At 37.8% G+C, this 25,279-nt stretch overlaps 1 protein-coding gene across 1 annotated transcript in view; it reads left to right on the top strand.

Moving 5' to 3' along the window:
• The window catches only part of BICD1 (BICD cargo adaptor 1), a 209,572-nt gene extending 186,289 nt beyond the window's left edge, over positions 1-23,283 (top strand). The window contains exons 9-10 of the mRNA XM_079938585.1: positions 19,128-19,203; positions 23,109-23,283. Of these exons, the coding sequence (XP_079794711.1) occupies positions 19,128-19,203; positions 23,109-23,196 (164 nt within the window). The 3' untranslated portion in view covers positions 23,197-23,283. The remainder of the gene's footprint in view (positions 1-19,127; positions 19,204-23,108) is intronic.
• Positions 23,284-25,279: the final 1,996 nt, after the last annotated feature.

Here is a 25,279-nt window from a genome sequence, read left to right as displayed (position 1 = left end):
TTAAAAGACACTTAGGATTTCTATTTATCCTTGACAAGTCAATTTCTAAATTACTTTACCCTCTTTTCAAAATTTGCATTTTAAAAAGATGGCAGAGATGAGGGTTCCTGAGAAGACCAAATAGGACATTTGCATCTCAAAAATACAGGCAAGTTTCTCCTAGGATGACTTTGTTTCCTTCTCTGGGGTTTCCACGGGGCACCATCTGTAGGCTTAAAGCTTGCTCCAGTGGGACCCTGATGTCAGGCTGTTCTGGCGAAAAAGTTACTTGAGCATTTAATTTACAAAGGCGACCTCGTTCCAAAACGGGTATTGGACACTCTGGCATATATAAGAAGCTATGTTTCAGGGTGAGGTCCCCTAGTTGGCATTCTAGACGTTTAAGAACGAATGGTTTTGTACTTCTCCAGAAACTCCCGTGACCCAGATAGACTGAGATGTTTTCTGTGCCACCTTCGTGTTTACCACAGAATATGTGGCACCCGTATCTATTAGAAAGTCAACGAACTTGCTTCGCCACTGTCAAAATTATCCGGGGCTCCTGAGGGGAAATTAGAATCAGACGCCTCAAGTCTAAGGGAGTACCCTGGCCACTTACAGGATGTCAGCACAAGGGAAATTGCGCTTCTGTGGAAATGGCTACCAGTCCAAATTGGGTGCCCTGTCGGGTCTTAGATTGATACTGAACCAGGTCCCTGTGCCTCGGGTGTTAACACAGAAAATTTTATTCAATCCCTATGGGTAGGGGAAACAGGAGGCAGTGAAAGGAGTGAATATGTTGGTGGCATGGGGGCAGTTGGAACAACTGCTGGTGCAGCCTGCTTGGCCAGTGGGGAAGTTGTATGAGCCAGAGGAGAGTTTAGGTTTTGGAGTACCATGTCCCCACTCTCATTTTCTCCCTCTTCCCCTTGCAGAACAGGTTCCCCTTTGGGTTTCCTTTTAGATCGCTGCACCGTAAGGTGGCAGTCCTCTGACTCCTTTTCCTCCTGATGCAATAGCATAAATGCTTCTACATATGGAATCTCATTTCTTTTCCCTGTTCTTTTGCAAAACACTTCTACTGCGAGATCGTATAACAATTGAGTGAGCCATTCAGGGGCTATAGCTCTTCTGATCCTAACATATATTGGGTCCACACCCTATTACAATAGTATATATGTCTTTCTTAGTCATAGGCTCATGGCTGTGTTTTACCCAGTTATCTAATATATGCCCGAAAGGGCTCTCCTTTGGGATAGATGGAGTATTTCCCATTTTTATATGTTTGATAACACCAAAACACAAAAGACGCAAATTCCAACACAAAAGGCACAAATTCCAACACTGATGCACACAAAACCAAAACCAAACCCAACAAACTGGTTCCCAAAACCATCCAATGACAATTCCTCTCTCCAACAGGGTACCCCAACCAAAGAGATTGGCTTGTCCCATAAAGGAAAAGCCCAAATTGAGGGGTGTAATATATTCCCGGTGTGCACGCCAGAGCGACTTACCCTCCAAAATCGAGCCTGTCAACTCATAGCAGTTTGTCGGTTCCTTGCTTCATCTGCCAAACGCTGGGGTAACCAGTGCTGTTTCAGGGAGTTTTGAAGGAAAGATCCTCAGGACAAATGGTCCCGGCAGCTGCTAGGACCTTGCCCCAGTATTCTCTGACCAGGGCCTTCTAGCCACGAGCAGCAAGGCTCCTGGCTGGCTAAGCCAAATTTGTTACTGAGTCCAATCTCGCTCTGCTTGCTCTGCTCGCTACACAACGGGCCAATAAATTGGGAGATGAGGTGTTGAGGCAAGGAATAATGACCTTATTCGGAAAGCTGGCAGACCAAGAAGATGGCAGACTAGGGTCCCCAAAAAACCGTCTTACTGGGGACTGGATGCCAGTTTCTTTTATAGAGCAGAAAGGGGGAGGAGGTGAGGAAGTAAAGTAAAAAGGCCATTTATCTTGCAAAATTTCTTTTCTGTAGCCATTCACAGGTGGGCAGGGTCAGATTGTCTCCCTGTGAGCTGAACTAAGGCACTTTAATTTAACATTGGGGCAGAGGCGCAGGGTTCCCTGAGGCAGACCGTTATGTATGATTATAATTACAAAAGCAATAAAAAGCAAAGGTTAAAGTCAAAGAAACAGATCCAACATGGAGTCCGATATAGCTCTTCCCTGTTACAGGTGGGGGTGCAGGTGTGGGTAATGAGAAAAGCCTTATAGGAAAGGAAGTCAGCTTGCACAAAGGCCATGAGCTTGGTGCTAGAAACTGCAGCAGGACTTGGGAGTGATGGAAAATGACACTGGAAAGGCAGGCAGGGACTTGAAAACAGAGGGCCAGGTTAGTGAGAGCAGACTTTATTCCAAGGGCACAGGTAACAGTTTTAAGAAGAGGAGCAGATTTTTAGTATATAAGATCACCGTGACAACGAGGTGGAGAATGGATTAGATGTAGGTAATGTTACCCGAAAAATTGGGTTCACCTCTTGGTGGGTGTCCAGCCAAAAGACACAATCAAGCCAAAGAATGGGAGAAGGAAGGATTTATTACTTGACACAAGTAAGGAAAACACCAGGGATCTTTCCCAGAGCAGTGTCTCCCCAAACAGCAAAATTGGGGAAGTTTTAACAACAAGCATATTCATGAAGGGGCTTGGTTGAGTCCAAGCTTTAGTTGATTGAAGTCAGGAGGGTCAGAAAAGGTCAACATCATCGTCCCTTAGGTTCCAGTCGATCTTGTGGTTAAGTACTTCAGGCTAATCTTTACCATTGAAGCAAAACTGGGAGTTTTTACAACTGAAATATTATGTTTGCTATTGTTACTTCTCTTGCCTGATAACAGGCAATGTTTCTGCATTCTTTTGTTCCCTTAAGATTACTGAGAACTGTTCAAGGCCAGGCTTAGATCATAAAATGGCTTAGGGCAGGGCTTCCCTGGTGGCGCAGTGGTTGAGAGTCCGCCTGCCGATGCAGGGGACATGGGTTCGTGCCCCGGTCCGGGAGGATCCCACATGCCACGGAGCGGCTGGGCCCGTGAGCCATGGCCGCTGAGCCTGCGCATCCGGAGCCTGTGCTCCGCAACGGGAGAGGCCACAGCAGTGAGAGGCCCGCGTACCGCAAAAAAAAAAAAAAAAAAAAAAAAGGCTTCTCTTAAGAAAGCCATGCCTGGTTCTCTTTCTCCTGGAAGCCCCTGCCCCTAACTGCTTACAGTAACACCTGACGTAAAGAAGCAACTATAGAGTCTAATGAAATGTGAAATGAGAGGTGGTGGAGACTCGGAATCAAAACTGTGAGGAATATGAATGTTTACAAGTGTTTGAAATCAAAGAAGTTCAGCTCTACGCAAAAGCCAGCGTGTCCTGTGTTGTACATACATCCTGCTCTAACTGCCTGTGCTTCTTCATCCTCCCGTGGTTTGTCTGTGGAAGGAGCTCGGTGAATGCTAACTGAGCTGACTTCCTGAACTAACAGCCTCAGTGGTTTTTTGCCTAAAGTGTGTTTTTTCCTATAGAGGCCTCTCCATTTTTGTGTGTTCCACTTCCCCATATACTTTCGTTTTCCACAGGATTCAATTCTTGAAATAGTAGGAGTGAACAGCATTCTGTTGAAACTTGTAATCGTTTAGGGTTGTATTTGCTTTTAACATAGCTTCTACAGAGTTTTCCCCGGCAGAGGAAGGCTTGAGCATTTTCTCATGCTACAGCATGTTGCCCTTAGTTTGGAATCTGCTAAAACAAAAGTTAATTCAAAAATACTAATTCACAAAATTACCAACCACATGTTTTAAAATACATTTTTCTGTCTTGCCCCAGTGTAATATGCAATCAAAAATTTGTTTAAAAAATTTTGTTCAAATTTTAGTGAATCATGTATGCTGCAAGAGTATTTTTCTCTTCTTCTGGGTTAGCTCTGATTCATTTTACAGTGGAAATTTGCAACACCCTTAAATTTTGTTTCAATTCTTTCAGTGTTTCTTCAAGTAGCAATTCCATTTTTACAGGAAGTCTTTTAGTATAGAATGATCTTTGGTTGGAATGTGCGAAGAATGTCATCTGAGAGTTATATCTCTTCTTTAGATTCTGTCCATCTCTATAATGACAGATAGCTAATTGAAAACTGCTAAATACAGGAATTTATCTCATTTTTTTTCAAATAGCTCCATATTTGCTTTGTTTAGATAAATATCAAATATCCTCCAGTTTAGAGGAGTGTTTTGATTTTCATCCAGATAACTAGTTTCATATAAAAATATTTTGGAATTTTAAGACTTTTTTCCCTTCCTTGTTGTCTTTTGCAAAGGTTTTAAGCTAAATGTCTCATATATACCAGTTTTTCTATCGTGTGCATAAATGCACAAAAATTATAAAGAGTTTTCTGATCCCTTGTCTCCATCGGGTAGAATTAGCCGCTTTGTCCTCTACTCCTCACTATAGACAGTACAGTCACAGTTTGTCTTAAAATCAGATTTCTCTATGAGTCTGTAAGCTTTTGGGCAGAAATCTTGCCTCTTTTAATCCCCAGGATCTTACACTGTACCTGGCACATAGTAGGCCCTCAGTTTATTGGATAATTGGTAATTAGTCCAAATTTTCTACAGTATCTCAAAATATACAGCTTTCATATTCATCTCTATATGTAGTTCTTCTGATATACAGAATTATAGTGCATTTCAGATGTAGTTTAAAGTAGGTGATGTAATAAAATCTATATATAAAAATTGCATTTGGAAAATTTTCAAATGAGTCATTTCTCTTACTATTTAATATAGGCAGCATATGTATCATTTGAAGTTTCTTTGGTTATTTTAACATATTATGCCTAAAAATCAAGGCAATTATAAGAAAATATTCACTTTTCTTTGGCCACGCCCCACGGCTCGTGGGACCTTAGTTCCCCGACCGGGATCAAACCTGTGCCCCCTGCAGTGGAAGCATGGAGTCCTAACCCTTGGACTGGTGGAGAATTCCCCTGAAAATATTCACTTTAGAGGGCAAAATTTATGAACCCATGTAATACAGACCAAAAGGTTGCATATAAATATATAGGCTTTCCTTACATATTACTTTCTCTTAATCTTTTCTTTAATAAATTTATTTATTTATTTATTTATTTTTGGCTGTTTGGGTCTTCGTTGTTGTGCGTGGGCTTTCTCTAGTTGCGGCGAGTGGAGGCTACTCTTCGTTGCGGTGCACGGGCTTCTCATTGTGGTGGCATCTCTTGTTGGGTAGCACAGACTCTAGGCGTGCAGGCTTCAGTAGCTGTGGCTCGTGGGCTCTAAAGCACAGGCTCAGTAGTTGTGGTGCACGGGCTGTAGGCGTGCAGGCTTCAGTAGTTGTGGCACACGGGTTTAGTTGCTCCGCGGCATGTGGGACCTTTCCAGACCAGGGCTCGAACCCGTGTCCCCTGAATTGGCAGGTTGATTCTTAACCAGTGCACCACCAGGGAAGCCCTCTTATTCCTTTTTAAGCATATATGATTATATATGCATCTGAAAAGGAATAAGAGAAAGTAATAAGTATACTTATAGTTTTTAAGTATATTTTTCGATAGATAATGATTGTTCAAAAGTCAAAAGGTACAAAAGGGTATACAAAAAGAAAGTAGTTCTCTCTGCCAAAACTGTGCCCAGCCAAACTTGGATATCCTTTCAGAAACACTCTGTACATATACAAGCAAATATATATAAACATATGCATATATAGTCACATATATGTATTTATATATGTATTAACAGTAACACTGGCACAGCAACAAACATCATTATGCATGCTATTTTTTTGTCAATATATCCTGGCTTTTTTCCCTTTTTATATTAATATTCATCTTTTTGTTTATTTTTAACTAGACATTTGGAGGAGAAAGAAGATATACTTGAACCCTTTAAGAAAGCTTGAAATGTCTTTATGTGCAGAATTGACATATATCTTGTCAAACAATAAAATGACAGCTACAAGAATGTTTCACCATCTAGACCAGAGCTATTCAATAGAAAGATGATATGAGCCACATATGTAATTTTAAATAATCTAGTAGCCATATGAGAAAAAGTAAAAAGAAACAGATAAACTTAATTTTAATAATACATTTTATTTAACACAATATGTCCATAATGTTATGATTGCAACATGCAATCAGTAGAAGCAATTATTAATGAGATTTTGCATCTGTTCTTCTTAGTCTTTGAAATTCAGTGTGTATTTTGCACTGACACCACATATCAATCTGAACTAGCCATATTGCAAGTGCCCAATAGCCAGATTTGGCTGGTAGCTACTGTATTGGACAGTGCAGCTCTAGACCTTCTCACTTACCAATGGTTTTAACTGGATATAATTTCTGCATAGAAATCTAATCATTAACATCTAATTTTAAAATAAGATTTAAGGTGACACATGTTTAGGTTTTCTTTTAAAATGAAACATCGGACCAAATGTTTGCTATTACAAATTGATTCTGCTTCATCTGTCTCTGGTAGCAATATTCTTTTAAACATTATAGATACATATTAAATGTTTGTATACCTTTCTCTATACATCTCCTTTATTTGTTTACTAGGTCTCCTTGCCAGTATAAGAATTTAATTCCTATTGTTCAGATATCCTAGGAAACCATATTTCTTAAATATTCTTAAAATAATAAAACAACTTAATGATTTTTTTTAATTGGTGTCATCAAGCTTGTAAAAAGTCTATGTTATTTATTCAAAGCAGGGAGAGCCTGGAAAATGTTTACAGTGCATCCTGCCAATTTTAAATGGCAGAGTTTAATGACACCATATATAGACTGAAAACACATCAGACTCTTCCAAGGTGGGTTCTGTGTGTTTTCCCATTTCCAAGATAAAAGAAAAGATAAAGACAATACTAAGTAAACCATTCTATGGTACAGATTGGAGCCACTCAATAAATAATGCAATGATTAATGTAACATTTAATGATCACGGTTCTATCAGCATCTTTATTTTGTTTTATTTTTGGGTTTGTCTTCTACTCCCTCCTATGTCAGCTATACTATCCAGAACTTGCATTTTCTTAAAAGATTTCATATTCAAAACCTGAGCACTATCAGCACAATAAACTACGATAAAATGATGGAATTATTTAATTACTGAGGGATCAACATGAAAACCAACACTGCAGCAGTAATGTGCTTATTAAATTAGATTATATTTTCAATCCATGTTGATTCTTTTAATATAACTATGTCATATAACTCTTTTAGTAGAACTATGCTTTGAAGTCTTTTAAGTTTTATTAAAATTTTAATAAACCCATGGAAATTAAAATTTTTAAATTAAGATCCTCAAGGAAAAAAAACTACAATCTTTCTCTAATATATCCATTAAGTGAAAGAAAATATACTTATTTGATGTTCTTAATTGTTACATATTTAGGGTAAAAGTGATCACATCATGCTTGTGTCCACTAGAGTCCACCCATGTGGTGAAGAGAGAGGCCTCCAGAAGGGGGCTGAGTCTGGAGGGATGATGGGGAGGCACAGGTGGGCTGAGACACACAGGAGGCACAGGACGTTGCAGGCAGTAACTACCTTCCTCCCTTGACCCTGCCCAAATGATACTTCTGGCTCACTAAAAAGTATCGAAAGGCAGGTAGAAAACTCGAAAGAGTCAGGCACCTAGATCATAGCTTCTGATTCAGACTCACTGAAGTGACCAATCTCTGCCACCAAAAGACAAACTAGTTCGAACACTGAATTTTAAAATTGCATGTTATCCCACCACCTTCTACATGTTCATGCCAGAGAACAGAGAACAGCCTTTATTCCACCAAACTGCTGTCAATTACTTACCTACAGCACTTAACCCTTAGTTTCTTTGGTATCCTTTGTGCCAGGGAGTAAGGTGGTACAACCGTCTGCCGTTGGCATGGCCCTGCCTTCAGATCCCAAAGCCTCCCCATGCAAAGAAGAGGTTTAGTACTCTGTTGTGATGGGCAGCTGGGGGCTCTCCCTCGTTGTATTCCAGGGGAAATGGCCATCAGCTATGCTATACTCCTCACACTATTTAATCCAACTTGCTGGCACTAGTCTATTGAATTCTACTGTTTGTCCTCACTATAACTACATAACAACCTCTATTATAAAAATGCTCTGATTATAAGCATTCCTTGGGATGTTATATTCAAACTGCAGCTTTCAAAGGGACGTCTTTTACCTACAAGGAATACTAAGAAAAACATAATTTAAAAAGCCACAGTAGGGGCTTCCCTGGTGGCGCAGTGGCTAAGAGTCCACCTGCCGATGCAGGGGACACGGGTTCGTACCCCGGTCCGGGAAGATTCCACATGCCGCGGAGCGGCTAGGCCCGTGAGCCATGGCCACTGAGCCTGCGCGTCCAGAGCCTGTGCTCCGCAACGGGAGAGGCTACAACAGTGAGAGGCCCAAGTACCGCAAAAAAAAAAAAAAAAAAAAGCCACAGTAGAAACCTGGGGAAGCCAATCTTTAGGTTAACAACTGTAGGCTCTCCTCTGCATTTATAAGGACATGTGGATAGCTATAGTGAAGGAATACTGAAGGAGCTCTCTCAACTCTGAGTCTCTCTGATTCAACGAATACAAATTATTCTCTCCATGACTGGGACTGGAGTTCATTGTGTACAATCCATGTTTCTAAATACACTTGTAAGTAAATATATTAAAATATCTCAGCACCATATAGTATAGTTTCTGTCAAGAAAAAGTAAAATTCCCATTATCTAATAAACAGAGCAAACTTTTTTTTGGACAATTTAAAGTGTCTATGTGTTATAAACTGACTGTACAAGTCGGGAAAGAGCAGAGTTCCAGAATTCACGCTGAATTCTTGTAGTGTGCTAATACTTTGCTTTCCTTCCCCAAACCGATGAGGTTCAATTTCCAAAAGTATACCTATATCATTACACTGGATATGGGGGCCACTGATTTCATTGAGAAATGCTTCTCTGGTACCCATTAACATGGCAGCCAACCAGACTCTTCTGAGGCATATTAACAGTTTGGGGGTGGCCTTTGTACACGCTAAACCTGGCTTCAGTGGCTCTCCTGGGCTGTTAGCGAGTTGGGCAGGGTCTGAAGAAGCAGCCGAGTTCTGGCTGGGAGCATGGTGCCAATAATGAGTAATTCTGATGCTCACAGAAAGCCTATGCTTGCTACTTCCTATTCCTTTGTTTTCAATTATGTAGTGAAAATGTAGTTCCTTACACTTATACCTAGACTACTTAAAGTGACCTAGGCGTTGAACCTATACAGCTAATCAACCAGAAAGATTCACAGTGCACTGTACTCATTACACAACAATGAAGCATCTTGCCACCCTCTTGTTTTCTTCTTGCACAGCTATGTGTCGCTTCTTCCACACATCCTTCTCTTTAGTCATCTGTTGATGCTTGTTTGACTTTCTTGGCTGTTTCCCAGTGTATTATGCCTGAAAGGTATGAGAGGAAAAAAAAAGCACGACTCAAAATGGTTGACTTTATTGCTTTCTATTGTTTACTAAAAAAGTAAAGTCATAAAGATGTCATATAACCATTAATTTCATTGTCACCTCTCAGCCAAAAAAAAAGTGATTGATATACTCTCCATATCACAAATTTAAAGTTTTTGTGAACTGTATATGTAAAAGCCAAGTTTGTTTTGGCTATGCTCATTACTGGACTCGAGATTTTCTCCCTCCCTTCCTCCCTTCCTTCCTTCCTTCCTTCCTTCCTTCCTTCCTTATGTTTTTTTTTTTGTGTGTGTGGTTTTTTGGTGTATACATTGTTTTTATGTCAGTTTAGTGTGTCCAGTTCACAAATCAAGTCTCCTTTTTGGGGACTGCTTCTTGAGCTGGGCCTGTCAATGTGACTGCAGTTGTCAGTGAATGTTCTCGAGAGTTGGACTAGATTAGATTGTTACTCTTAAAATAATTATTTAAAAGAAACTAATATAACTTTAAATATTTGCATTTATATGATTTAAAATTTTATATGAAAATATATACCTTTACTTTGCAAGATAATGATTTAGAGCAGGACAGTCATTTTAATTAAACCTGCTTTTGGTGGATATAAAATTCGTACTTTTTTTAGCTGAAGAAGATATACTTTGGTCATGCTAAGGACTTTTTTGCTGCTCTGATGCTGTTCATCTACTACATTTTTGCTCTCAACTGAGCCTTACCTCCCAATTCTTCATTGCACTTAAGATTTTGTCTTATTAGTAATGGAAAATCAGTCTATGATCAGTTTGGGTCATAAGAACTGAAATTAGAAATTTAGAGTAGAAAGAGGTACCCTATATGGATGCTGCTTAGTTCATGTTAAATACCTATTTCTGGCTTTCCAGGCAGTCCCAGCTCCACCTCTATTCGTAGGATCCTGTAAAAACAAAAAACAAACAAACAAAAAAGTATACTAGAGTCATTTACTCTGAGTAGGTATTTATGGAATAAGCCATTATGACAATAGAATCAGTTAAACATAAATTTTTTTCTCTTTTTATGCACTACTTGACATCAAAAGCAAAAAGAGGTAAGTTGGCTATAAACCTGAGTGAACCTTATTTTCTTTAATAGATTTATTTCTGAAGAGCTTTACTTCAATTAAATTTCTACAAATCAAATACTTTTACATTAGGAAGCTTGTTACTGTAAATCTTTATTCTTTTCTTTGAGAACTGAATAAGCACCTCTGTAAACTTGTATTTTAAAAATATTTAATATTTAAATATATTGCTTTTCCTTTAACGAAGTTATACATATGGTTTAATTTTCTTGTGAGGAATTTTGGTTTAGTTTTGGGGTTTCTGAGTTGTCCCCCCTCCCCAAAATATGGATTACATGTTATAAGTATTTCTTCTTTTCTTAAAAAAAAAAAAAAAGCCAAGAAACAACTGACATTGGTGATAGTCTATAATTTTCAGATCCATCGCTTTACAGAAGAGGATGCCCTGAACCTCTCAGGATATTTTCTAGTTTTGATTTTTTTGAAATGACTATATATATATATATATATATATATATATATATATATATATAAAATAAGCAAATCAAACACATTTCACTGAGTGGTGTCTCAAATATTTTTCTTGTTTGGGATATATTTTCACTTGATCTTTTTAGCAGGTTCTTGTTTGTAGTTTAACTTATTTCTCTTTTGTTTCTTTGATGGTGAATTCTGACATTCAAAGGTATAGCTGGTCTTCATCTGATACATGCTATTATTGACGTTGTTTAATGAGAACAGACCATCATACCATCCTGAGTTAACTTTGTGCCAGCTGACATTGTTCTTGGGAAGGTCATTTCAGAACAAAACGTTATTTTCTAAAAGGTACTTAATTGGTGTAAGAATCTGACAACAAAATGTACTTTTACCTCTTGGTGCCACTGTATTTAATTACCCTCTTCCCCTGTATCTTCCATGTCTTCCTACATAGGCTGTTAATTACACACATGCTCATGGTTTAATTGTAAGTTGTCCAGAAGCAGAAAGTTGACGATACTGCAGGGTATTTTTATATTTCTCTTTTGCAAGATTTGAAATAAATATAGACTTTTTAATATTGCTTTGTTTTATCAGCTAGTCATATGATATTCCTCAGGACAGCAAATGGAAAGCTGGGTGAAAGTTTTTGTCTAATCTGTAATCACTGAAAAGTCTACAAATGCTCCTGCTCGTTAGCAAGACATGCTCTGATTCTACATTGTGGAAGACAGTTTTAATGCTTGTCCCCAAAGTATGATAAACTATGCACAGTTGTCATTTATATGAAAGCAGAGCCAGATGTTTTTAAAGATTTGTCACCAAGTCATATTTTTGCATTGTCTACCCTGAAATTTTTTTATGTGTTTCAACAATTCTGTCTGCATCGTTCCCTGGAAATTTTTAATGAATAATGATTGTCTCTGACTATAAAGGATATAAATAAATAATGGGATTTGCTGTGTTAAACACTGATGTTAAGTTAAGGCTGAAGTGTCTGGTGACATAAATTAGCAGATTACATCCCCGAGTAGCTGGAAATTGTTATTGTCTTATCTGTGGGTACTTTCAGAGAAACTCATGTGATATGTTGGGCAAAAAGGGATGAGATAGCAACTCTATGTGTTGATTATAAAATGCTAAAAGTTTTTCACAGCTATCCATTTTTACTAGTGCCAATGTACCATTAAATTCATCATTACGTTTTTGAAAATATTTCAGCTTTTCCTAACTACTGTTTATATTCATGCAAATGTTTCTATCTCATTATTTTTCTTTATATAATGTTCCTATCTTAAAATTTTTCTTATTTTTTTCTTAAATCCTCTACTGTATATGTCTGTTTTTTCAGTTTATGTGTATAGGCATCCATAGGTCTACTTAAGTGTTCCAGTTATTACTGCGAGGAGAATGTATTTTGATGCTTCTTTCCATTAACTCTTCTGTTAATTCACTAACACACTATTAGTCATTTTGTAGATTTAGTGAGGAATAATTTAGTATTGATGTTATTTGGCATATTTTAAATAATGGCAATTATAATTATTTTCAAGATTTATACATCAAAGTCTTAAAATTATTGAAGAATAATCAATCACCTTATATCACTAAATTAGCTTTAAAATCTTTATCAGAGAGTATTTTCTCTTTCTTATTCCTTTTGTTAGGAAGATATTGTTATGATGACAGGAATGTCTAAATTGTACTCTTTCTGCCTCAAGTGGATCCATCACACAGTGACATTAATAATGTAACTAATAAACAAGTCTAATGATCCTTCAGGGAAGGCAAAGTCAGTATATTAGCAGGTAGCGTGACTGAGGAATTTAGATACGCTGCAAGAAACGCAGTGGTCAAAAGCTGTGTAGGAGAAATGCTGAAGGAGATGAGATAAGTGCTAACCGAGTTTAGGGGAAGCAGACACTTCCTTCTTGGGTGGTCAGGAGTAAAGACTGAAACTTGTTAGTTCTGAATACTCCAAGAGAAGAGAAGAGCATTTTAGATGAACGTAATAATAGGAGCAAAGACTTGTTGAAATGATCTTATTATATGGTCTATTTGGTCTTTTTAATTTCATTGTTGTTAATTGCAAGGACTTTGTTTCTTGAAGCTGAAAATCTCAAGGTCATCTTGACTCCTCCCTTTAGCGCTCATGTCTTATCGATGACCAGTTCCTGTTCACGGATGTGAAAGAGGATGCTTTCACAAACATCCTCTCACCTGATCTGCAAGATTTATATTTAATGTCCTCACTTAACAGAAAAGCTGAGACTCAGAATGGTGAAGTCACTTCTTCAATGTCCCTCAGCTACTGGTTGGTGGAGCAGGGATCTAAACATTAAGATCTCTCTGATGGACCTAAGTCTTATGCTGACATGGAGGAAAGTTGAAGAGCACAGAAGAAAGGGAATAGAGAATAATGAGGAAGGCAAAGAGACCATAAAAAAATTGCTGCAGAGGCATCGTTGGCAAATGGAAGGAAATTGTGATGTACGCATTATCCAGTCCCATGAATTATTGTGTAAAACCCTCACTTAAGCCCTGAGTGTGTGCATAAGTATGTCAGTAATTAATTGTGGAGAGCACCTTTGTGCTATTATCCACAAATATTCAGAATTTCTGAGTTGGGAAACAAAAAAAATGTTATGCAATTTTTCTGTCTCCACCTCAGTGCATAGTACATAAAAACGTATATTTTCTACTAAAATAATTACTCAAATTTCACATTCTATTGTCAATTTGGTTTCTTCCAAGACTGATTTGACTACTTTAACTTCACTCTAAAATGATTTTTGCCAAAAAGAAAGTCTGCTGAAATTCGAGTACAGATTTTCAGTTAGAATTTGTGCTTCTGTATTCCTTTTCCAGTGGGTTTCCTTAAATTAAAACATATTTATTTATTTCAACCCTTGGCCTGCTTAGAGTTGAGAAGAATCAAGGTCATAATTATCACATTTTCTGACTGAGAGAGAAAATAAAAGGAAGAGGAAGTTAATATGGTAGATGACAGAATAGAATCTAAAAGATGCATCAGATAGGAAGAGGTGAAACATTTTAGAGATTAACATAACGTTAAAAGTATATAAAATAGGGCTACCCTGGTGGCGCAGTGGTTGAGAGTCCGCCTGCCGATGTAGGGGACACGGGTTCGTGCCCCGGTCCGGGAAGATCCCACATGCCACGGAGCGGCTAGGCCCGTGAGCCATGGCCGCTGAGCCTGCACGTCCGGACCCTGTGTTCCGCAACGGGAGAGGCCACAACAGTGAGAGGCCCGCATATCGCAAAAAAAAAAAAAAAAAGTACTTAAAATATTGCATTGAAATTCCAGACACCGTAAGTACAGGATGGAGGAAACATGACTTGACAGCACCATCTTTAAGCAAAGTAAGCCCATATGAGATAGCAGTGTGATGTGGCTGCCCAAAAATGCCACACAGGCTTCTGCTCTTTTAGTAGAATCAGGATGTCTCAGATGAGCAGGACTCTGCCACCCCTGTCCAGCTGCCACATCTTATCACTCATGGTTTCCTCTCTGAGCACCTCATTTTTAGAAGGTTATACACAAACTGGAGCATGGTTAGAGAGCAAAGATGTGGGTGTGAGAGGTTGAGATCGTGTCCTGTGAGGAAGAACTTGGATTGTTTGGCCTGAGGAAAACTCAGGGGACAGAAATCGTTTTCATGGGAACGTGTGAAGCACTTGATGGAGTTTATGGTCATGAAGGAAGGAGATGTGGTATGGAAAATAAGACATCACGAAATGGTTAGGATGCATTAGTTCTCAAGTCAGGAAAACCAGGGGCTGGGGCACAGGCCATTCTGTAGAAGACTGTTAGCCACAGAGAGCTGCTGCTCTGCCCTCCTCAGAACATCCAGGCACCAAGGAAGCCACCCCTGCAGCAGCACACTGTCCTCATCAACTCCCTCCACTGCCATCTGAGCCATGTGTGGAGCCCAAAACATAGAAGTGTTCCTGCCCCCCCCCCCCATGAGGCTCTCCCCCCATCCCAATCAGTCACCAGTGGGCCCATGCAGTCACTAAGGCACTGACTTTTAGAAAATGGTTTTCTAAATTGCATCGAAAAGTTTAAAAACTTTTAAAACTTTTTTCTAAAAACTTTTAGAAAAAGTTTTCTAAATTGCATCGAAAAGTTTAAAAATAGTAGACGCCTGAGGAAAAACCATATGACAAGACTTTCTCTTCCTGCCAATGAAATTCATTAATTTCAGCTAGCTCTTCATAGAAACTGGATATTATCCCCATTCCTGCACCTTTTATCTTGCTTTGTGTTTTTGAGGTGACTAGTTGCCTTCAAATTACGGTCAACTGTCTGATGAAGTTCTTATGTTTCTTTGACAATATGTGTCTGATAGTTTCTAGAGGTAGCTGGCATCAATTCGAGAGACAAACAGAGTAGTGAGTAGAAAATAGGCCTTAGCATTGGAAAAGTTTAACTTTAAATCTTTGCTCTGCCACTTCTTAGCTGGCGATCATGTATTAACTTAATCAGTGAATGTTTGTGGAGACCGTACTGTGATGCCAAGCTCTGTGTTTGTTTTTGGTGGGAGAGATCATGAAAAATGTCAAAGAAAAAACTAGTCTCAGAATACATGAGATTTTAATATAGTCCCATAGATCAAAAATACTTATTTTCCTTATGATAGGAATAGTGCAAATAACAACTCCAGAGTGTTGCTGAGACTTAAAACTATATATAAAGTTCCTAGGAGAAATTACATTACGTTGATTCACCAAATAATTTCCTTCCTTCTTTCTCACCAGATAATTTCCTTCCTTCTTTCTCCCCTTTCCTACCTTCCTTTCTACTGGAGGCCTTTGTTTAGGGAGGAATGTCAAATAAGTTCCTGTGTATACCAGGACATATAGATGTGTTAAACAATAATATCCCTTATTCACCTCTGCCCTTGAGGCACTAACAATCTCTTGAGTTCTGTGACATTTCTCAGGCCTATGGCCTTCTAATATAAATGTACAGTGTTATCTAATTCAGTTCTGAGCATTTCAAGTAAACACTTTAATTTTATAAGATATTTTATTACTATTAGTAGAGGCCATAAAGAGTTTATAGTTGCTAAGAAGTTCTTTTGCTAATTTGCTCATTTGTTTTCTAGGTGTACAACCTAGATGTCACAACCTCCAGGAAGCATTTCCTGACTACTTAGATTAGTGAATTGTTCCTGCTCTGAGATCCCTACATTTCCCTATCATGGGAAGCATTGCAGTGAGGTGTCTTAAAATCTAATTCAGCCCTTGGATCATACAATCCTGGATTCAAATTCCAGCTCCACCTCTTAGTGAACTTTGGCAAGTTACTTAACCTAGGTCCCCCTTTCCTCATTCACAAATTGGGATTAATAAAGCAAGGTTAAAGGAGAGCACACATAGTAAGTGCCTGCACAGTGCCTGGCATATGGTGAGAAGTGAATGAGTGCTCAGTGCTCCCACCACCACATCTCATCATCATCACCATTACCATCATCATCGCCATGACACTTTGTTGAATATGCTTGTCTTTCTCAATTGACCAGGGACCATGTCTTCTGTTTTCCTTTTATCTCTACCACCTCACACAGTTTTAGACACATAATTGGAGTTTAGTAACTTGCTTGCTGAATGGTTGAAACAAATTCTGGTGGCCCCAGATGACAGCAGTGGCTTCTGGTGTTCTGAGATGCCTCCTCCTTAAGTCACATACTTCTCATCTTTTATGCCCTCAAAAGCAATGAGATGAGGCCTAGTTCCTTCAAGAATGAGTCTACCAGAGTAGATCCTACAAAGAACAGGTAAGATCATGTAAAGCCCACAGCATCTCATAGCTGGAAGGGACTTTCTCAATTTCTCAACCCACCCCTTTCATTTTACAAAGTACCTGCTAAATACACATGGGTTAGCCAAGTCCATGACTGGAAGACTGTTGATCACAGAAGAGGAATCTAGAAGACAATTGAGTCAGAGCGATTAGCTATTTTTCAAATTTCTTTTTTTTTTACTCTTTCACCATCTTATCTATGGAATTTGTTTTTATTCTTTAAGGATAACACTTAGCTAAGTACTTATAAATAATAAATGCAAAGTAATAAAATAATTAACCAGAGGTGATATAACTAAAGAGGGAAAAACTGATATTCACTACAAATGTAAGAAATATCCACCACATGTTAAACACTTCATTAAGAGAGTCCATTGTGGTCCTGCTCACCTGTTTTCTAAATTTCATCACAAAGCATATTTCAAATGAACAATAATCTGTGACTACATTAGCAAAAAGAAAAAAAAATCTAATGTGAGAGATGGAAAAGAATTTAGGCCATCTAAAAACTCTAATTACTCTAATTCTGGGGCTTGCCATTCCACAGAGGTCAGAACTTTGCTATAGAACAGCTTTATTTATACCTTCCTGGCAATAGGAAAGACAGGCCAGATTCCCAAGTGTTCACATTCATTTGTATTCGTTGCATTTACTCAAATATAACAGAAGAGGGCAGCACACATCTGGTTAACTTAAACATGTCTGGTGGCCACATCAAAATAGTTGTCTAAATTTGCCCAACAATTCCTAAATTATCCCTTAGTACAGCCGTTGAAAAAGGTGAAAAGAGCATAAAGGAATTCATCCTTTAAGACTCCTGAGTTTCTACAAAAGGGAATCATTGAGCTAATCAAGCTGCAAAATGGAAAAACAAAGACTTAAATAAAAAATAGAAAGTATTCTCCAAAGCTAAGAAAATGGAAATATTTTTTACATTTGAAAGACTTTTACTGAGTATGATAATCTGAACACCAGCTACTCAACGAATCAGATCTTGCTCCTCTTAAAAAACAATAATTAATAAGTTACTCTGCAACAAAGGCCACCTTATAAAAGGGTCTCTGTCTTCAGTGATGTTCTCTTGAATTAACTTAAATCAAGCCTATCTTATATTCTACTTTGCATCGCAGACAACTTTAGTGTGTTTGCAATGTCTTATACAAAAGCATGAGCAATTTTCATGAATTTTGGTATTCTGGAGTTATACAAGCAGGTTTTGTTACAATAGAGAACATGTTGGCTTTAGAACAAGTGATGCTTAGATTCAAGCCTTTGAACATAAATTTCAGTGGAGGCTCATTAATTCGACTTTAAATCCAGAATTTGTGGTAATTTGGCTTAAATATTACATATATAACATATAGGGAAAGAGGTTTGCTAAGCAAATACATAGTCTAAGCAGTTAGCAAGAGGAAATGCTGCAATTATTTAAGAATAATTGAATTTTTAATTTTAACTTTTTTGCAAAATCTTTTTTGCAGAAATATAATGTGTGCATTTCTAACTAGCTTCGCAGGTGATCCTAGTACATCAGCCTGATACCAGTAAACAGACTGCTCTTTGATTATTTTAGAACACCCAGCACATGGTCTTTCTTGGAGTAGATGAGTAACATAACTGATCAGCTAAAGCCTGAACTTTTACTAGCTAGTGCTTTGTCAACCTAGTGTGAGCTATATTGTATGATTTCTTTTTTTTTTATTGTATGATTTTAAAATGACAAAAATAAAAGTAGATTTCCCATTCAGGTTAGCTTTCTCTGTCAGTTACTGACAATTTAATATATATAAAATAAACATTCTAAGATTTCTAACAATTCTTGCTTTTGATAAATAAAACCTATTTTCAGAAAACTGTAAAGATGATTTCCTTCTCTAATATCCTACTATTAATCATGGAAAAGTTTGTATTGCATGCTTTTCTCAATGTACCTATGGGATTGACAATATGCCGGTGTGTCCGACGATGCGTACCATTTTGGAATAGCAAATCTAACTGCTGAGCAAGTAATTACCATCATGTTCAGGTTCAGAACTTGAAGATCTTTCATTATGTTAATAGATCCCTTATTTTTAGATGTAGCTAAATACCAAATATGAATGGCCACGTATGTCCTAAGGTACTTGAGAACTCTCAGCACTAATTTTGTGTCACTAATTTTTAAATACTGTATTTAATTAAGGAAAAAGCCTTTCTTTTCTATTGGCATCATTCAGGGGAAAAAAAAAAGCTTAATCCAGATGTTTCTGTGTGAATGCACATTCCTCACTAAATCTCTCAGGCAGCTGCTTAAGTTATTGTTACTAACACGTTGCTCTGTTGTCTCTTCGTATACGTGTCTAATTTATCAGTTTCTTATAGATTGTCAGCAGCCTGCTGCCTCCGTACCGCCACAGCGCTCACAACTAGCCGGGGGGCAAGACTGCCCGACTCTCAGGTAAATTCTGATGTCCTCACTCTTCCCACCCAGTTGCACATCAGTTCCATAGACCCCCAAGCTCTCCTTTCCCACATCATGACTGCCTATACATAATTATACTTGCCACATTTTATTTCAATTATGGGCTACACAGACACATACTGGATTCCTGAAGTCCACACATGCCCACTGAAAATGCAAGAGAGCTAGAGTTCATTTTACTGGCCACTGGCACGTAGCCTAAGGCGGCCTTCAGCTCCCCTGTGTGGGTAAATACTTGGTTAGCCCAGCGTTTCATTACCGTCCAAAATATAAAACCTGGAATTGCTTGTCTTTTGTCCTCAGGATGTATTTCCCAGGCAAACAATTAGGAAGGATATAAAGCATATCTGATGTCTGTTCCAAGACAACTTTATGAAAGTGTTTCTGTTTTCTGTCCACTCAGTACCCTCAATGAAACTGAAATTGAAAGGTAGAGAAAACCTTGTAATTGGCATTCAAAAAAAGAATATTTGCAGTGATAGTGCCTTTTATGTAAGATTAACTGAAGAATTTTAAAGGCAGGTCTACATACTCCCTGGATGCTAAACTGGAGAGTTTGCTAAACAATTTCTTTTCCAGTGAAAGCTTTGCAAATCCATTATGAACTTACCTTTATGGTAAATTCCACAGGCGAACTTCCACACATCATCAGAGCACCCCATCAGGACCTAATCATTTTCTTGAAATCCTTCATCTCCAGTTATTTGGCCTCCAGTGGTGTCTAGTTTTTATAGTCCGGTTGTGGCTGTTATAGCCTGCTTGTTGTTCTCTCCTTATTTTAATATAACTGTTGCTCTTCTCCCAGGATAAGGCTTCTGTTGAGTAAGGGCAGGCCCAGACATACTTCCATGTATGTCTGAGGAGTAGATGTCAGTAGCAGGCTGCATGTGGTCATGGGTTAGAGCTGAGAGCTGGGGAGCCGCAAGTGCTCCCTGGAAACACAGCAGCAGCCAAAGCCCTGGTGATGACTTGGTCTCTCAAGTGGTTGTGCAGCCAGCTATTTAAGTGGGACATCAAGTGAGCAGAAGTTATGTGATTAAATAGGCTCCAAGCCAGCATCTTCCAACGGATGTCTCAGCCTGCTGTTCCCACCACTTCCAGCAACAGGTTTTTACTTCAGGAAAGTTCTTCATTAACATACAAATGCCATTAGTAATTTCAGTCATTAAGTAACTGAATATAATTATAAATGTTCAAACCCATTTCAGTGGGATCCTACGTGTGTAATGTAGAAGGACGTGGGCTCTTAGCCTGCAGTTCGTTCTCCACAAAGTGCCCCCACCCCACCCAGGGCCTGGGGCAGTGCCAGGCGTGCAACAGAAGTTCAGGGAGTGAATGAGCTCTGGAATCACATTACTGGGTTTGAATCGCGCCTCGCCTCTGACACCTACTAACTGCGTAATCTTGGAAGGTTGCTTTTGCTGGCTAAGATTTCGTTTCCTTACTTGTAAAGTGAGAAAGAGAACGGCTACTGGGAGGATTCAGCAAGGCACAGGCCTGGGCCACAGTGTGCTCTCAATAGCTGTTACTGCCACTAACCGTTCTTAGTACCTAACCATTCCTTAAGACAGAAATCTGCTGTCTCTCATAACCTCTCTAATTAGAGAAGGCTACTGTATTAAGTGTTTCAATTAGATAAGAAATGGAAAGGCTAATGAGGAATCTTTTTAAGTTTAATAATTTATTTCACCTTGCTTTTTTTTTGAGAACCAGTTTGACTAAATGATTAGAACTTATTATGATTAAATGATTATGATTATTATGATTAAATTATTTGACTAGAACTTATCAAATACAGTATTTACATTCAAGAAGTGATTCCAGAATCTGTAAACCAAAAATATGCTTCTGTCACACAATATACACAGTGCAATTGTATTTTATGCAAATTAAAAATAGTAATACTATAATATAGTATAATAATATAATACTATAAAAAATATAATATAATTATAATACTATAATAAAATATAATACTATAATATTTACTATATATATATAATATATATAGTAAAACTATAATAAAAATAGTAATACTATAATATAATATAGTAATACTATAATATTATAATACTATAATACTATAATATATTATGATTAAATGATTATGATTATTATGATTAAATTATTTGACTAGAACTTATCAAATACAGTATTTACATTCAAGAAGTGATTCCAGAATCTGTAAACCAAAAATATGCTTCTGTCACACAATATACACAGTGCAATTGTATTTTATGCAAATTAAAAATAGTAATACTATAATATGAAATATTTATAATCTATCACTTTAAGAAATCTGAAATAATAAAAAAAAATTTATTTATCATGAAACGACACAATGTGTTGGGCCGAGGTATAACCCATGATTAAGCCATTACTACACACTTCAGCTGGTCAAACAGAAATGCTTGCCTTCCTTTATCAAGAAGAGTATTGAACTCCATGGGTCTTCAAACACTTACGCCTCTTGTACGATGTGACCACCCTGTGCTACTTGCCGTAACTTATGCTGAATAACATGTTTAGTCCCCTAAAAAGAAACTCATTCTAAATCATGCAGATTTAACAGAAAGAAACTCCATTAGGTCTGTGGGAAAGTCTATCTGCTGCTCTATTTCCCGGGCCATCTGACTCTTTCTGGAGGGTGGAGGAAGAATCCTGTCATGCAGTATTTTCTTAGTCCTTGTGTTGAACCTCTATCTCTCCCATGTTTACCTATCACGTTTTAAAATAGAAAGGAAAAATCATTTTTATCACTGCTTGTCTTAACTAGTGCAGAATAGCATATCTCCATTTAAACTAAATTTATAGCAGTTCAAAGAGTAAGGGAAGTAAGGGTGACCCCAAGCTGAGCAGTATTGTACATAATTATGATTCTGTATTAAAACTCAAGAGATATACATAGTATACCAAAGATAAAAATTGTTTAGTGCTCATTTTTAATGACTTGAATAATAGTGTTAGTTTTTTTAAAATTATGATTAAATTAATAAATAACAATAATAAACCTTGAATAGCTTTCTTACGTAACACTCCTGGCAGAAATAATTCTATGGTTTCAAAGTATAAAGGAAAAAAGCAGAGTTTTAGAAAAATGCCAATCTTTTTCAATTAAAAAAAAATACCTATAGTGTGATTTTCCCCCTACTAGTCACATTTTAAGAGGTCTGAACCCAAATCTGTTTTGTAGTATTACTTTAGGAAATTCAATGATTTTGCATCCTTATTCTCCAATACTTTTCAGCAAGACGTTGATGAGCCTGAGCATCTCTGTGTTCATTTAAACTGGAGGCTCTCAGACGTGGTCATTTTCGAAGTCTTCATTATATACTTGCTCTTCTGTCATATTTACACTACCAAGCTAAAGCAGGTAGGGGGAGCCCTTAGAGCAGATCAGACTTCCACAGGCAAATTAGTTCTCTTATTGAATCTACCAGAGAACTGTAGAATCCTCTAAAACCTTGGTCCAGCATGTCCGTGTCCCCAGGAACTTCTTTGAAATGCAGATTCTCAGGTCACACCCCAGACCTATTGAATCAGAATCACTCCCGGTGATTGCTATGCAATCATTAAAGTTCGAAAAGAACTGATCTAAAGAAATCTTGCAACTAACCCAGAGACCTAGGGGAATGAGACTGTGTGAAGAAATTGAAAAGAGTGATTGCTGGGGAGGCGTTCACATACTATTTCCCCAGTGCATTTCATTTTTCTTTTTGCAGGCATTTTTTTGAAAAATCTGCAGTTGTCTTAGCATGCTTTAGATTTAAGCCATTTTCTGTGCAAAATTCCTGTGAAAAGAATGTCTGTTGAACCCTTACAACTGTGTCTAGCCCCTTGTAAATGCATTTCTGGCTGACATGCTTGTTTCTCATTTGCAGTCCTGACATAGCTCTGCCCGATGAGCAGCCACATTCCAGCTCTCAGTGCGCCCCTCTACACTGTCTCTCCAAGCCTCCTTACCCCTAGTCTTCATCTCCCGTGGACGAATACCTGGGGTGAACGTTTTGTAGCCACACACAGGATACTGCCCAAGATCCAGCGCGTGTTTTCTTCTCGGTGGTTAGATGTTTGATTGAATTAATGGCCATCATTTTGCAAGATGAGAGGAAGTTGGGAAGAATAACACAAAGCACAGACTCCGGTGTGATAAAACACTTTATGGTTTCTCTAAGTCACAGATAAACTTCTGCAATCAAATGGCTACAGTTCAGTTAAATCAAAATAAATGAAACAGGAAATATGTATCTCAGATGGCTGGCTTTACCTCGATAGCTTAAGAGAGACCTCAGACAATGTAAAATACATATATTGTAAAATCATCTTTCCTTACACTTCAAATTCAGCTACAGAAGTTGATTCTAATTTTTTGGTCATTGGTATTTACTTTGTACTTTATTTGCCACATGATTTATGTCTATAAAAATCATTTCTATGAGAGATGAACTTCATTTATTTTAAAATACACATAATTTGCTCAATTAAGTATGATTTTAATTTAGTCTGAAATCTGGAATTGGCCAGACTGTGGTCATTTTTCTTGCACAAAGTGATAAATGAGGTGCATCGGAATGTTAACAATAACTGTATTTTGCTGCTACACTGATATTGTTTATGCACTTACTTTCTAATCGGTAGCTCATTGTCTGCTGTTTTTTCTGTTTTGTTTTTTTTTTTAACTAGAATTCTTCACTGGACATTATTAAGTAAATCTAAAGAAGAGACTATGTTATGATTCATTGACTTATTCAACTTTTGATGGCATCTTTAATTTTTTTTAAATTGCAGACAAGTAGATGCACTGGTGCTGCTCCTTTGTGTGTGTATATGTGTGTGTGATAATGTTAAAGAAGGCTAAATAACGTGAAGGGAAAAAAATGGTGTGTTTATTTAATGACCAGAATTTTTTTTACTTCTCCCCAATTCAGGGTCTACTATGAGTATTTCTTGTTACAAGATATCAAGTATAAATGGGAAAAATATATGCATATGTAAGTTAGCCTTTGGTTAATTAATTTACCCAGAAAGTGTTCAAATTCTGATTAAAATTGTATGTTCTGTTGTTGTTAGGTTTTTTTCATAATGCATCTTCCTTGCCAAAAAAACAACAGGTAATAAACCTTAGCTCACTGTCTACTTTTGACAAACACTCAGGTGCCTACAATCATTATGTTATATTGAGACAATACATGTTCCTAGTTAATTTACAGATTCTGCTGAGTAACTTTTATGACTTAATTTAAGGCAGTGGATTTTCACAGCAAAATTAATTTTGCACATAATCTGACAAACAAGGAAAACAGCTAATTGAGCTGAAAGGTCTAACACTCTTGGGCTCCTTATATCAAGTGCTGCCCACACACCTGCTCCTATCCCTCATTCCTTGTCTAGTCAGGTAGCCTTAACTTGTTTAAAACCATACCGGTTTGACCTTTTCGTGTAATGATATCTGTAACTTCTCTTTAAAACAAAACAATCCTCACTATTAACACAAAAGGTAGTTAACAATGCAGGGCTCTAACAATGGCGATCCAGTAGGAGCCACTCAGCTTACTTAGTGGAAGTGGTGGAACACTAGTAGAGTGGCCCATCAAAGGTGGCAGCCAGTCAGCAAGTCGTAAAGCACAGAGCAGGAGCTCTCATCAATCGTACACCTATTAAGTAGTGGTCACTGTTACCAAAGCAACCAAGGGATTTTGAATTCCTCATATGAGTGCTATTTTCAACAGTGTCATTTATTATGCAACTTGCAGTAGTTGGAAATCTTCACCAAAATAGGGATTCAGGTTAAAATACGGAAAAAGAAACAAAACAAATCTTCATAAAGCCCTGATCATGGCCACCTAAACTTCTGCTCTTTCCACTTGCATTGCCTTGCTATTCTAAACATTTTCTTTATTTTATTGGTGTTGTATCTGCCTGGTACCAGTCTTAGTGAGACTGTGTGGATTTTATTAGAGTTCAGTTAAAGGAAGCTCCCCCACCCCCGTCCCTGCTTTTTCTTTTTCAAGCATCATGTGTTCGGACCTGAGAAGTGGCATAGCTGCTAAGT

Source organism: Stenella coeruleoalba, assembly GCF_951394435.1.
Source record: "Stenella coeruleoalba genome assembly, chromosome: 11".
Taxonomy (NCBI): domain Eukaryota; kingdom Metazoa; phylum Chordata; class Mammalia; order Artiodactyla; family Delphinidae; genus Stenella; species Stenella coeruleoalba.
Note: the sequence above shows the minus strand (reverse complement) of the source record. Positions and strands in the feature narration are given on the sequence as shown.